A 16544-nucleotide genomic window follows, 5' to 3' on the forward strand; every position below is an offset into this window, starting at 1 on the left:
TAATTCATGAAAACTTGGCTTATTAGGCAAATCGGGCCTTGCATAGTAGGCTGAGAAGTGCGTTCTGGCTACTAGGTACGACATATATATATATATATATATATATATATATATATATATATATATATATATATATATATTATATATATATGTCGTACCTAGTAGCCAGAACGCACTTCTCAGCCTAATAGTCTAATAGGGCAGACTATTAGACTATTAGACTATTTTACAGGAACTTCTTTTCCACAGCTCATAAAACGGAGGAAAGGGTCCTGAAAGATATTGTTAATAGAAACGTTATCCCTACAGACAAAAATCAGAGGATACAACTGACGATTTACTATAAAACCAGAAAAACGGCCAGCCTACTCATGAGAAACTCTCCAGACACAAAACAGAACGCTTTAAAAGAGACTAACGTCGTCTATGCCTTCAAATGCCCACTTGGGGACTGTAAGCTCCAAAAAACCCAGTATATAGGCAAGACAACAACATCTCTTTCTAGGCGTTTAACGATGCATAAGCAACAGGGCTCCATTAAGGAACATATAATCTCTTCCCAACCAAACCATCGCCAGAGAAATCCTAGTAAACAACACAGAAATCATCGATAGATACAGCGATAGCAGGCGGCTTGACGTTTGCGAGGCACTACACATCAAGAAGTCAACACCAGCAATCCACAGCCAATTATTGCACAACTATATTCTACCCACCTCAAGACTCCGCTCCAATATAGAAGCATCAAGAAATATGGACCAATAGGCTTTCTACAAACACTTCTATTCAATACCCATTGTTTGTGTTCTGTCTTGTGTTGATACTTTTAATACCCTATTAATATCCCCTCTTGTTCTGTCTTGTGTTAATGCCACATCACCCCTCCCACCTCACTCAAATGTAGATATAAACTCGGAGATACGTAAGTTCTATTCAGTTGTGTATTTGTGAACTAAAGTCTTTGAAAATGTAATAAGTTTTACGAAACGCGCCCGTGTCGCGTCAGACTAGAAATAAAAATGAATTTTGGAGAATTAATTTTTTATTTACCTCCAACAGTGAAGCGTAATGTACGATAGATTGAGAAAATTCGCGTTAGAATTATTAATCTTACTTTTTCGGTCATATTTAATAATATATATATATATATATATATATTTTATTAAATATGACCGAAAAAGTAAGATTAATAATTCTAACACGAATTTTCTCAATCTTTCGTACATTATGCTACATACTTTCGTAGATTGAGAAAATTCGTGTTAGAATTATTAATCTTACTTTTTCGGTCATATTTAATAAAATATGTCTACAGGAAAGACTGCTACCAAAATATACTAATATATATATATATATATATATATATATATATATATATATATATATATATATGTCGTACCTAGTTGCCAGAACGCACTTCTCAGCCTTCTATGCAGGGCCCGATTTGCCTAATAAGCCAAGTTTTCATGAATTAATTGTTTTTCGACTACCTAACCTACCTAACCTAACCTAACCTAACCTAACCTAACCTAACCTAGTAGCCAGAACGCACTTCTATGCCTACTATGCAAGGCCCGATTTGCCTAATAAGCCAAATTTTCATGAATTAATTGTTTTTCGACTACCTAACCTACCTAACCTAACCTAACCTAACTTTTTAGGCTACCTAACCTAACCTAACCTATAAAGATAGGTTAGGTTAGGTTAGGTAGGGTTGGTTAGGTTCGGTCATATATCTACGTTAATTTTAACTACAATAAAAAAACATTGACCTCATTCATTATGAAATGGGTAGCTTTATCGTTTCATAAGAAAAAAATTAGAGAAAATATATTAATTCAGGAAAACTTGGCTTATTAGGCAAATCGGGCCTTGCATAGTAGGAAAAGTGCGTTCTGGCTACTAGGTACGACATATATATATATATATAATATATATATATATATCTATATATATATATATATATATATATATATATATAATATATATATATATACAAATAATGAAAATGGAACTTAATAAGTTTTATCATGATTTATACACCTATCCAACTAAGGATACGTAACATTGATCAGGCAATGAGCCAGATTTAGTCCTAAGGCATTGCGTGGAAATTTCAGAATACTAAGTTTACTATAATCTGGAATTAATTGCTGCCATTGTCTTGGAGATCATCTGGCAACGGTTCATCCCATCCCATATTAATTTGCCAGCACTCCTGCATGAGGAGTTTGCCCTTAATTAAAATAGGACTAAGTAAGCCAAAAGGATCAAATGGTTTACTGACATGTGAGAGTAACTTTCTCATGGTTGGGGGAGGGGAATCATTGATTTCCACTGACATAATATATAATTCGTCCGTGGAAGTATTCCATTCCATACCTAGTGCTTTCAATTTGTTTGGTACTTTATAATCAGGAAACTTTCTCGATTATCTGAATCAATTGTTACTTATTTGAGGCCCACGACTGTAAGGGCATATTGGCTCCTAATAGTTTGCTGTTAGCCTCATCATATATTTCCACTAATTTGTTTTCATCATCAGTTGTTCCCTGAAATTATCGACGTACAGGTTGTTGCTAATTTCAGCCATGTAGGAGCGATTAGATTTCTTCAAATGAGTATCCAAGGTGGCTTGGAGTAAGAATGGTGAAGATGTTGCTGAACAGAACTAATGCAAACCAATAAGTGATGACGTCACTATTAGCATCCTGCAGATCTTTTCCCAGAGAAATTTAGTAAAGTCACGATCTTCCTCATGCAAGCCTACTCTAAAAAAGGTCTTACTGGTGTCAGCCGTATAGGCGAAAATGCCGGAGCGAAATCGTAACAAAACATCTTGTAGTCTTTGGGGTTAGACTAGGTCCAGTTTGTAAACAATCATTTAATGACACACTGTTTGCCTTTATTTTGGCACTGCAGTTGAACACAATTCTAATCAATGTCGTCACTTAAACTTTCATGACAGCATGATGTGGCAAATTATAGCCTAATTTATGGTTTTCTTGGTCAACAACTTTTATAAATTCGTACGCAAGTTGTTGCAGTATCAATTCATGATGCAGTTGTAGTTTGTCAGGCTTCTTCTGTAGCCTAACTAACTGTGATTTTAATTGAGTTGATGCCTAAAATAATTTGCAGGAAGCTGGGGGTGGTTCAGCTTCCATGGCAACTTAACCCAATATTGGTTATCTTTATAGATAACCGTATCAAGATATTGTTGGTAAGTTCATGTGTCGTCTGGACTAGGTTGCTCAGGGACTATACCCAAGACGTCTAAATCTCATAATTTTGTATACAGGGGGATTAGACTCATCATCCTCGGCTACATTTCTGATTTGTAGTGGTGACTGTTTTAAGCCTAGTCACACCACTATTGAACTATTTTGCTGATTACTAGTATATTTAGATTTTTGCTGGATCAGCACCAGTCATGTGAGTAATTTCCTTCCAGCTGACAGCAAGAAATTCTTACCTCGTTGCCTGGTGCATCCGGTAATAAATCTATAGTAATAGTCAGCTCCAATGAGAATACCTACCTCGCTGAGACAGTCTGAATTTATTTTATAATCCGCTAGCCTAACAACGCTGCGTTTAAGAAGTTTGACTGTGTGACCAAGACCTGTAACATGTAGATCAGAGGGGATCTTGTCAACAGCGATGGCTTGTATTGGGCTACTGCAGCCTCCTAGACGTACCAACACTTGACAACTTGGTAATCACGAGGTCCACTATTTGTTAAGAATCCAGAAATATTTAAATTCACTCGATTGGTAGTTTCCAGTTTTAACTGATCAACTAAATTTTGAGATATGAAGATCTTTGAACCTTGGTCAAAGAGACCAGGATTGGAAATCCTAGACTCCTTGTTGATTAATATTAATTGAGCCGTAGGCAATGTAGTTGTGTTACACGACTCTGTTGTAAGTATACTTATGTTCTGATGTACTTTCCAATACTGTACAGATTTACTGTACTGTACAATTTTGTGGAATTTTTATGAGAATTTGCTGATCTTGATTTATCATTACCACACAAGGTATAATGATGTCTACCTTTGTTGCGCTTGTTGCACACACGTAAGGTGATTGTACAGTCATTGTGGTCATGAGGACCCATGCATTTGGTGCATTTGTGTAGTTCTTGGAGACTAGAATTACGGTCTGGGTAGGTATTACACTTGAAAGTGTAATACCTACCTACTCTGTAATAATGAACTTGAAAGTTCATTATTACAGAGCAGACACTTCTTTATCGTAAGAAGAGATTTAGGAGTTACACTCACTACTGGGGTTGAGGGGTTTACTGTATATGTACCCACATAACCAGATTTCCATTTAGGAGATTATTTAGTTAAGTTTGGGTTTATTACAGTAGTTGTAGCACTTTGGGGTTTACGATGAGAATTAGTAGAAGGGTTTGAAACACATTTTCCATCTTGATTGGCTCTTTGTCTCTCGACTAGGGAGCCTTCTGTGATCTCAGACATAGTCAGAGAGGTTTTGTTGTATAAAGTACACAGTTTGTCCAAAGTTTCCCTTAGTAACTTACGTCTTACAACTACTCGTGTTATCCATTTAGGAGTCTGAAGTTGAACTTTGAGGCTTAAGGCCTTGAGTAAAAACTTTAGTTCTAACCTAAAGGTTTGAAGAGAATCTGTAGAATTATTAGTGGCTGGTAGATCCAGTAACTTTTTTGAACTAAAATAGTAATAGTCCTTTCATTGTTGCTCTTAAGCAATTGAACAGCTAGGTCGTAACCATCACTGGTCAGGTTTAAGTTTGAGATTACTTTCAAAGATTAATCTCGTAATAGACCTTGTAAATAGGTGAACTTGGTAGTTTTGAGAATGTTAGTTTTGGAGCCAACAGCATCCGCAAATTTATTTCAGAAATCATCCCAACTTTCATTCTCTCTACCAGAGAAGGTGGGTAGACTTATCTGGGGTAATTTGACTTCAGGTTCTTGAAGAGTTGTAGATGATGCGACTACTTGATTTTTAGCAATTAGCTTTTTAAAGGGTAGTTGTTTAACCTGTACGTCATCTTCGTACTGGGTTAAATTACTTACAATGTCATCAAGTTCAGTTTTGTCTATTGAAGTCTTGTAGAGTTCAGACAAGTATAAATTCATATGTTCTTTAATCTGTCCAAATTTACTTTCGGCAACTTGAAGGTAGCTTTTTAGCTCTATATAGTCATCAGGGAACTATTGAGACCGATCTTGACATTTGTTAATCTGTCGGGTCAAGTGACCTTTCAGACCTGTAAGGGTCCTTTTCATTCATCCAGCCGCATCCATCTTGGTGCTCAAAGGCTGATTGGATGGAATATAGTTGTTACTAACGTAACTGAGATATTGACTCATGTGACAGAGCTCAATATCAATATAACAGCCTAATATATTCTTGACTAGGCTACACATTACCTTGTTTGGAGTTTGGGTTACCTTTCTAATAATGGATGACTAATATATGAGTAGTACTTAAATGTTACTACTGGGATTCGTCTGGTTAGTTCATCAAAATCACCATTTGATGGGATAGTGACATTCAGTATCACTCAAAGGATACACAAGATAATAGTAAATGCACAATTAGTAATTATAGATCCCACCCTGCTTAGGGTCAGCAGAATGGTAAAAATATACGCACCAGTACTGTCTAGTACAGAACTAGTTGAAATAATTCCTACCTAAAAAAATGACTAAATAATTTAGGCTGCACTTGTATATGCCTCAGTACAATTACAGTCTTGTACTATTCTATTCAGTCTTGTATCAATTCTACCCCCTTTAGAAATTGGCATAAATGTAAGTAATGGTGCAGTAAGATGAATAGAATAATGCTATGTTTTGGGGGGATTTTTTTTAATTTTGATATATAGATGATATATGATATGTGAACTTATAAACACAAGTGAAAATTATAAGTATGTACAACTAAGTTTGGCTCGCTAGCCACAACCTTCTATGGTGGTTGATAGTATTAACTAATTTGTTGACCACATGGGACCTGGACTCTCCTGACAGATGTACACCGTCTGGGTCCAAGCTCTGTCTATATGGTCTAGCTGTAAAGTGAATATAAGTGGTTTTCAGCGTTACTCTTTTTGTCAGCCGAAAATTCATATATTTAGCAGAGCGCTGATAGTATTCAGGATTTACTCCCCAACATTATCACTTGTCAGTTGACGAGGTTCCACTAATTAGTTTGCAGAGTTCCACTAACAGAGTTGCTAATTAGTTAGAATGAACTGATAATAGTTTTTAAATGATTTATTATATCCACTAGTTGGTGAGAAGGATGTATGTCATTACCATGGAAATAAATTATAGTTAGATGGTGAGGCCATTCTAACGCAATTGTTAATATTGGATCATTATAAAAATTGTGAGCAGTTGCTCCTGGTGACATAAAAATTCTTACCTGGGTGTGAGGTATAGGTCTGAGGGTGGTGGGCAATTGACTATGACCCACTAAGGCTACTTTATACATGAAGTATTTGTACAAAATATTAATGGACAGTCTGCTGACAGCAGTAAAAAATGGAATATATGTATAAATAGTCTAATAATGATAACACACAAGAGTTAGTGTTAATAAATAATTAGTTATGGCTTATTTGGTTCGATAAGGACCAAAATTTGTGTGGGAAAATTTGACTCAAATATATTAATAAAAATAATCATATATTCGATAGTTATGAAGGACCTCACCTTTTTGTGAAAAAGGGGAAAACTGAAATGAGCAAATGTATTGAAATGCAATCCATGAACTAGTGCCTATGGATTTTTAGGAATTTATAATGTGATATGAAAACATTAATAGGATTACATATTATAATTAAATTAAGAGCCAAACTCACTTGCACAAATTGGGGGGTACTGTTTTTTTTCAGGGATATTCCTGGGCAGACCCTAAGCCTCTGGCTGGCCCACTAAGTGTTGCTTGTTTCTGTTTTACTTGGGCGAAGTATGAGTATTTATGACTCGTAAGGTCGCTTCAGTAAGATTTGGCCATATGTGTTTAACAACATCTTCTGCTCTGTTGAATCTAAGTTGAAATCTTAATGGGTTTGTAACTGTGCACTGTGCTAGATAATGTTCCAGTGGTCTGTCAGACATTTCTCCATGGTGCTGACATTTCCTCTCATCTTCCGGAACCTGTAAGCCTATTTCCCATGCACATAGGTATCCAAGCCTGATGCGATGTAAGTGTACTTCTGTTGTTCTACTGCTTCCTTTCATCAAACTAAGTGGTTCGTAGTTTGTTGAATTCTTGTACCAACCCGCAGATCCTGATGTTGCAACTGCTGTGTTGTGGTCACTGTACATCTTTTGCATTGCTCTGTTTCTAATAACTTTCTTAATCTGTGATAGACTCTGTAGTATGTAAATGTCTACATTTCATCTCTTACTTGCAAGTTTTGCAGCTTCGTCTGCAATGTCATTTCCTATTATGGGGGGTAGAGGTGCTAAGAAACTATTACGTCACTAGCACAATCATCCGACACTGGTTCTTCATCAGAATAAATCATAGATATGAAATTAGATTGTACAAACTATTGTACAATGAAATAAATGTCAATTGACATCATTACGCCATTAAGATATTTGGAGAATATCAGTAAATATTAAATGGCTAATAAATGGTTATTAAATGAAAACGATCTTATTTGGAAGATCAATAATGCATTAATAGTTAGTACTACAAAATAATTAAGACAGCTTAGCTGTAAGAACGAGATAGAAGTGTGCATCAAACTTCACTAGGCTTGTCTAGACATGCGATCCTGGATCACGCATGGAGGAAAGGCTTATCTTCCCTCGTGTTGCTCTGGCGCAAGCTGAAATTACAATGGATTTGTTAAAACTGTCTACTTCAAGAAAATTTTTTCTCTATCTCTAAATAAATGGGAGAGCGTAGTCCAGAGTGGGGCTTACTTTTTGTTAAGAGCAGGCCCACCTCATAACGACCAGCAAGTTTACACGTTTGTCATTAGGAGATCTCAATAAGTACAAAACTATGCAATTTAACCAGCTGGTGTCGACGAAACGACTATTTGATCTATGCTGGAGTCATTGCGGTGCCCAGACACTCGCTGCTGCATGAATGTCCTCTGAATGGCCCGTTAAATTACGTAAACTCCGTGTGTACCACCTAGTCGACAAGATGGCCGCTCTCGCTCTCGCCAGGTAAGTCAGCGTAAGAATGAGTACCTCTCCTCGTGGAAGGTAAGTGAGTAAGTAAAATGGCGCTTCTCTCCTCCCTCTTCCCAGTCTCGTTGACACATGTGCAAAGCCATGTAGCGATAAAACAGAGAATTTTTCTCCTAATGATTACTCTATTTCGTGAGACAATAAGGCTGGGTTTGATAATATAAGGAGGTGATGTTATATAGATTCTCATCATATATTAATTATTATGAAGAGAGTTTATATAGACGAGAAGTGGAGGTAGAATTTCATTCATCTATGTTAACTCAGGGATAACAGAGATTACTGTTATCATATGATCTTCAGCTAATAATGCGAATTGATGTGATCACTGGTTTGTATAGCATCAGTCATTAATTCTTAATATAGAATACTGATATGTAGTGAGTATAGAATTTAATTCTCTGGTATGTAGATATTATTTCCCTTTGCTAAGTGATTGGACACATCCACGTCTTGATGTACAAATATTCGGTAACTTAATTTGCACAGTAGGAAATGAATTAATATGATTAATCTACAAGTTAGTAATATTAGTAAATTACTATGGTTAATACAAGAATCATTTATCAGAGTATTAAATGAAGAATAAGTGTTGGATATTTCCAACACCAACCTCAACAAACAACATCAACTGCCGTCAACCGCCACTGGCACCAACTACCCATGCCACCAACCACAACAATTAACCACCGCTGCCAACAATGACAATAACTAACTACCACTGCAACAAACCACAACAATAAATCACCAGTTACCATTGAAATCAAGCAACGTCCACTTTCACTAACTACAACCATCAACCACTATTTCCAGCAAGCATAACCATCAACTACCACTACCACAACCCTAAAAGCACTTCAATCAATCACAACCATCAACCACCACTGCCACCTACCACAATTGTCAACTACAACTATGACCAACCACAACCATCAACCACTACACCCATCAACCACCAACAACAACCATCAACTTCCTTCAATCACTACTGTCACCAATCACAACCATTAACCACCAATGCCAACAACCACTTCATTACCCTCAACAATCAACTACCACTACCACCAACTACAACATTCAACAACCACTGCCACCAACCACAACAATAAAACACTACTGCAACAACAAAAATAAATAACCACCATTGCCACCAACCACAGCAATGGACAACAAATGCTACCAACCATAACAGTCAACCAACATTGCCACCAAACGCAACCATCAACCACCAATGCATTCAACCACTCTTCTCACCAACTACAGCAATCAACTACCATCACCACCACTGCCAGCAACCACAAGCATCTACCACCCACCAGACGCAATTATCAACCACAACCACCTACAACTCCTGTCACCACCCATCAAACACAACCAACTACCACAGCCACCAATTGTAACCACCTACCTCACCTGTCACCACGCACAAAAAAACACCACTGTAGTGTGTGGTAGCGCCGCCACACACCAGGCCACTGATGACGGCACGTCATGCAGCAAGATTTTTCCTCCGAACATATTATACACGTAGCTAATTCTCGACACAATGCAGCTATTATGAGAATCCTGATGATAGCACTGAAACAGTACATATTCGGTCATTGTTTTGTTTTTTCACCAGCAACGTAGAAGAGCAGTTTTGTAGAAGAAGCTTCACTTGATTTACCGGAGGGCCACTTACATTGAGAGCAGTAGAGCAACAGAAGTACACTTACATCGCATCAGGCTTGGATACCCATGTGCATGGGAAATAGGCTTACAGGTTCCGGAAGATGAGAGGAAATGTCAGCACTGTAGAGAAATGCCAGACAGACCACTGGAACATTATCTAACACAGTGCACAGTTACAAACTCATTAAGATTTCAACTTAGATTCAACAGAGCAGAAGAAGTTGTTAAACACATATGGCCAAATCTTACTGAAGCGACCATACGAGTCATAAATACTCATACTCCGCCCAAGTAAAACAAACAAGCAACACTTAGTGGGCCAGCCAGAGGCTTAGGGCCCGTGCAGAAATATCCCTGCAAAAAAAAAACTAACATTGAATTGGCCTCGACGAAGACAAGAAGCTTAACGGCCTTTCAAAGGTTTCCCCAGTTGTCCTGTTGATTTTTTCAAACTGGATCTTACAATTCGGCAGCGTTTTGCCATTTACGGCTTTGGATGGTAGATGGTTCCATGAGTTTATAACCCTAATTGTGAAAAAACAGTCTCCACATTTCCTGTAGCTATAACATTTGTACTACAGGTTGACTGGAACTGCTTTAGAAATTCCTGTATGAAAATTTGCTCATCTACCCCAGTGAACAACCGTTCTGTCATATACATTCCCATATGCAATAATAGACCATAGTGTTTACCAACCGCCATTAGGCTATATTTTTTGCCGCTTTTAGACCCTAAACACTGGGTTTGTCAACCATATGTTGTGCTACTGAATCTATTTTTACGGAGAGAGCACGGGAAACATCTCCTGTCACGCAGGGTGCACTCGCACCTGGCTCAATAAGGCCATCACTTACGGGCTATTCATGCCCGTGCCACCTTTCTGGTGGCTTAATCTTCATCATCATCATCGAGGGGGGAAAGAGAGAGAGAGAGAGAGGGTGTTCTGGGTCTCAGACGAGACAGGAGTCTGAGGTCTAGTGTTGGGCATCACTGGGGGAGGGAGACTGACGATCTGGTGTCTATACGGAAGCTTCATCACTGCTGTATCTTGAGTGAGTACTGGACCCTCATGTTCTAACATCATGAAGTGTTGATAATTCTATTGCCTTGATAGGGAAGATAAATTAGGATTTTTATATTTTACTAATTACATAAATATATAATACTATACTGTCCATCTGGTATATCCATTCGTACCTGTTATTTATTCATAGAGAGTTGCCAGTAAATAGTGGAGAGTCGACCATGTTCTCACCCCCTCCCCCCTCAAGTGATATCTTTAACTCACATCGTTAACTCCCCTATGGCCGATATCCTTCGTCGCCGGTCACTGTAAAGTTCTCATGTCCATCAAAGGTGTAGGTGGTGGCATCATTAAGTAGTTTCAAGTAACTAAGTTCAAGTCATAATTTGTAACAACTCGTTTGTTGGTGGTATCAGTGGCGATAGCCCTGTGATGGTGTAAATACGTTATAACAATACATTATAATAACTCCAAACTCGAAATCAAAATTTAAGCTCCACCACCACTTTTTCTTTTAACTGAGAATTAGTTTGTAAAAGCTGGTGGGGATACTGCTTGTTTCTTCTTGACTGCCATATCAACTAGTAATTTTTTTCATACGAGAATACACAGATGTAGATATTTTTAGAAACCTTTTCATAAAGATTACTGAAATATACACAAATAATAAAATAGAACACATAAACAGCTCACTTATAGTACACCAATATTTAAAATCAAAATTTCTATACACTAGGATTTTGTGGGAGCCTAGAACACATTCTATCAATTCCTGTATATTACACTTACTCTATAAGATGCTCCTCACTTTTGCGACGGCTGTACAGACCACCCAGTTATTGTGTTACATCTACTACCCGTTTCAGTGTTAAAGTCTTTTATAAATGTTGTTGCTTATGTTTAACTCTGTCATGGCCTGGCCCTTGCTATTCAAAGTCATAAGATTGGCTGTGTCCCTAGGCTATTTCTCTGGTCATATAGTTACAATTAATTGGCTTGTTTGTCTAGGTAAGTATGATTGATGTTAGCCTTCTAGATAAGCCAAGGGAAATTGCAACAGGAGTATAGGAACGTCTGAAAACCAACAAAAATATATTTTTAAAAATAAAATACAAATAATAAGGTAAAATATTCAGGACAAAACTCCCCCTATCCCACAGAACTACAAACATCGGCATATTAGTAATCACTAACCAATGTGGTTTATCTTTTTCAAAGAACACAAGCAATATGGTAAACCTTAATACTCTGGTCCGGCATTCATAAATTTATACAGCAAACACAAATACACCCATAGTTACCAGACACATAAATAAATTAGGAAACCCGGACTCTCTCTCTCTATTTATCCCATTTGGTAGTACCTCAAAATACTTTAGAATCACCTGCTATTTGAATAAATACAAAAATATTATTTATCTGAATATCTGGTAGAATGTAACCTTCTAAATCAAAGTTGTCAGTAAATGTGTTTTCTCTCTGCCATATCTCGGCGGCGCCTGACTGGTTTACCATGTCACTTGCCCCTTGCTTCCTGATAAATCTCTATATAGTCTCATATAACCGTACTCCATTTGTAGGTTCTATAAATGAGTCCATTTTTCCTCCCATAAAAGATTCAGATACAATGTACACATACTCCAAAATAAACCTCCAACTCCCAGTATTAGTTTCATTGGAGAGAGACTTCAGCGACAGCGACCTCCCAGCCACCAGCTGACTTCCATGAAATAAATGTTTACTTTAATAATTTTACATAGATTTTCTCTCTTTTGGTTAAATAATGATGGCTTGTCTCCACCAAAATATCTATACTGGAGACAAGGACAGTCACACATACCATTGCATTGATAAAAGAATTCCAGATACTCCTTGAGAATCTCAAATGCAAATTGAAAGAAGCCTAATGTTGATCTCATTATAGATATATTCACACCATTATTTCATCTTTTAACAAAATTACCTATGTAAACAGACTGATTTGCATTACAGTAATTCACATTAGTTAAGCGTTAAACCAAGTTTTCTTATTCTCCTATGTAAATAATAGTAGCCTACTGTTAAACTAATTAGGCAAAGATCATGATTTATTTAATATTTTCAGATGATGGAATCACGTTTCTGTAAGATTGCGGCCATAATGACGAACAAAATCGATTGTCCAGAGAACGGCAGAGTTCTGTACTCATCTCGAGCCTGTGCCCACTCAGACTTTGGTCGTCGAGGTATTTTAATGAAACTTGGAGAGGTGAGAGCCAAATTATATTTAATGTTGTTGAGAAGCTGATGTAGATAGTGGGGGGGATTTTACTCCAAAATATAATATCATTCATAAATTCATGAGGACCATAAAAATTTTCATGGGCTCTGAGACCTGTGATCTATGGATCTTATAATAATAAATTTATTAATTAATTCAAGATGAATTTGAATAAGTGGACTGTAAAGACTACTATTTAAAGTGGATGCATTCCCTTACACATTTTTTTTTGGGGGGGTGAATTTTATAATGTTAATCTACATATAATATAGACATAATATTTCATAAACACATTAGAAATAATTAATGCATGGATTAACTAACTACACTAACTACTAAATTGATACATTTGGAAGTTTAACTCCCAAAGTTGAACAGAGAATTCAATGTATGATTCAACGTGGAATCACAGTGATGTACTACATCACATGATTCCACAGGATGAAGTACGCTTTCCATGTAGCTAGCTCCACGCTGAAATATTAATAATATGTAATTTCCACCTAAGAGTATATATTTATACTTTTACTCATGAAATTAGAGTGGATTGGGCATAAGAATTACACACATGGGAGTTATTAAGTTTGTATGCAGCGTACAAACAGCGTAACGACCAACATAAATATAGAAAAACGGCATAAAGTCACCAACATAAATATAGAAAAATGGCCAAAATAATATATTAGTAGCACTCAGCTTTGCCGGCCGCGGTGTCCGTATTAAGTTGAAGCTGTCAAATAGATCTGAAGCCCATTAATGCACGGATGCTCCTAAATTTAGATGATAATAAGGATCAGCTTCGTGGCACCAAACAGTTAAGGCGTCTCTGCCAAGTCTCTCCTGCGAGTGCACTGCGCGTCACCTAGTGGCTAATGTTTGAAACTTGGTTAATAATTGGCAATATTTTCTTCTAATTTCTGAATTGATGGAAACATTGTTGACGTTATTTTACATCACAATAACGTACTTTAGGTAACAGCAGATTGTTTCTCACCGTGTGTTACAACCCTTGAGATCTTAGTAAGGTTCTTTTCCCGCAGTGATCAAAGTATACGAAAATCGGCCTTGCCAAATAGTGTCTAGGGTATGAATAAAACACTGCATAAACGGGAAAACAATATAACTACACTAAAGGTGACAAAACATAACATATAAATGGTAAAAATATAAGTCAGAAATATTCTTTAGCAGGCAATAATAATATCAATGAAAATCCTTAGTAAACACAGACCACCGCTTAAAACACATGAATGAATAAATGGTGTAGCAAAATTAGTTATACCAAGAGAATTAACTGAGTAATGAGCTAACTAAACAATATCCCCTGACTTGTTCACATGTCTCCTCTCCACGCAGCTACCCACGCCTCTGAATAAAACCTCCGGCCTGCACACAGGCGTCCTACCAAAACATCAACTAAGCATCTGCATGAACTCTTGTGAAACTCTACTAACAAAAGTATAGGACTAAGAACTAAATAATTGGTAATCTTAAGAGTATATAATACTGTTACATTACTCACAAGAATTTAAAGGCAAACAATAATAAGAATTAATCAAGGTGTCACTAGATAATCACAGAGTACCTAGGAAGGCAACTGCTATTAATAATTAGCACTGTCAATTTGTACATACATTACAGGGAATTAAAGTTTAAGATCCCGGACAGGCCCCTATTTATTACAATTCTTGAGACCTCATAAAATATAAACGCTAGCTTGACAACAAGCCCACACTCTAGACACATCCAAATATGGTCATCTCCCCACACGGAAGAAACCACACTCCCTCCAACAGGAAATAACTTGCACAAGCCTCATAAAATAATAATGCAACTCAGGCACACTACAGCATGTTACAATATACATCATACAATAGTCTGTAATCATACAATGTCAATTGGATACACAACTGGATACTAGGGAGCCAGTCGGCCGAGCAGACAGCACACTGGACTTGTGATCCTGTGGTCCCGGGTTCGATCCCGGGCGCCAGCGAGAAACAATGGGCAGGGTTTCTTTCACCCTATACCCCTGTTACCTAGCAGTAAAATAGGTACCTGAGTGTTAGTCAGCTGTCACGGGCTGCTTCCTGGGGGTGGAGGCCTGGTATCAGCAATAACATTTTGCCTCCCAGGAATATGACGAATTACAATATTGAATTCATGCAAAATCAATGACCATCTAAGTATTCTCTGGTTTTTACCTTTCAAAGAGTTAATGAATGCCAATGGATTATGATCAGTATATACTACAACTTGATTTCCTGACAAGTGTGTCTCAAACTTCTTAACTGCCAATATTAAACAAAGTGCTTCTTTCTCAACTATCTAATAATTAGTTTGTGTCCTGTCAAGTTTACGCGAGAAATAATATACAGGATGTTCTAACTCATCTGGTCCTACTTGGAACAGAACAGCACCTGCTCCTAGATCTGAAGCGTATATGTGCAGAATAAAAGGTTTATCATACCTTTATCATAGACTGGCTAGCACAGGTGAGGTTGAGTGAATTCCTTTCAACTTCTGAAAAGATTTCTGACACTCCTGCGTCCACTTAAATTTTACCTGTTTCCTTACAAGATTTGTTATAGGTGCAGCAACAATGGAAAAGTTTTTACAATATCTCCTATAATACGCACACATCTTGAGGTTATCTTGAGATGATTTCGGGGCTTTTTAGTGTCCCCGCGGCCCGGTCCTCGACCAGGCCTCCACCCCCAGGAAGCAGCCCGTGACAGCTGACTAACTCCCAGGTACCTATTTACTGCTAGGTAACAGGGGCATTCAGGGTGAAAGAAACTTTGCCGATTTGTTTCTGCCTCGTGCGGGAATCGAACCCGCGCCACAGAATTACGAGTCCAGCGCGCTATCCACCAGGCTACGAGGCCCCCTACCTCGTCCCAATAAATCTCTGCACAGACTTTTTATTTGTTAGTACTGAGTACTCCACAATTGCCTGGATCTTGTCTTGCAATGGGACTATCCTACCTTGTCCGACCTCATGTCCTAAGTACACTATAGTTCCTTTAGCCCAACTACATTTCTTCATATTCACAGTCAAATTAGCATGTTGTAACACAGTAAAGAATTTCTTTAAACTGGACATATGATCTACCCAACTCTTACTGAAAATCACACTGTCATCCAAATATGCCCTACAATCTGGCACATCCTTCAACAAAGAATTCATTAATTTCTGAAAAGTTGCTGGAGCATTTCTTAATCCAAACGGCATTACATTAAACTCGAAAGCTCCATCAGGAGTGATAAATGCTGTCACTTCCCTTGCAAAATCTGTAAGTGGTATCTGGTGATATCCCTTAGATAAGTCCAATTTAGATACAAACTTAGCATGACCTATAGTATCG

General features: G+C 37.5%; 1 protein-coding gene across 2 annotated transcripts in view; it reads left to right on the forward strand.

Annotated features, from left to right (window-relative positions):
* LOC138365414 (uncharacterized) overlaps positions 1-13208 on the forward strand; it is a 158997-nt gene extending 145789 nt beyond the window's left edge. For both annotated transcript variants that reach the window (XM_069325732.1, XM_069325733.1), the window contains exon 4: positions 13021-13208. In XM_069325732.1, coding sequence (XP_069181833.1) covers positions 13021-13203 — 183 coding nt within the window. In that variant the 3' untranslated portion in view covers positions 13204-13208. The remainder of the gene's footprint in view (positions 1-13020) is intronic.
* Positions 13209-16544: the final 3336 nt, after the last annotated feature.

This window comes from Procambarus clarkii, chromosome 16, assembly GCF_040958095.1.
Source record: "Procambarus clarkii isolate CNS0578487 chromosome 16, FALCON_Pclarkii_2.0, whole genome shotgun sequence".
NCBI lineage: Eukaryota > Metazoa > Arthropoda > Malacostraca > Decapoda > Cambaridae > Procambarus > Procambarus clarkii.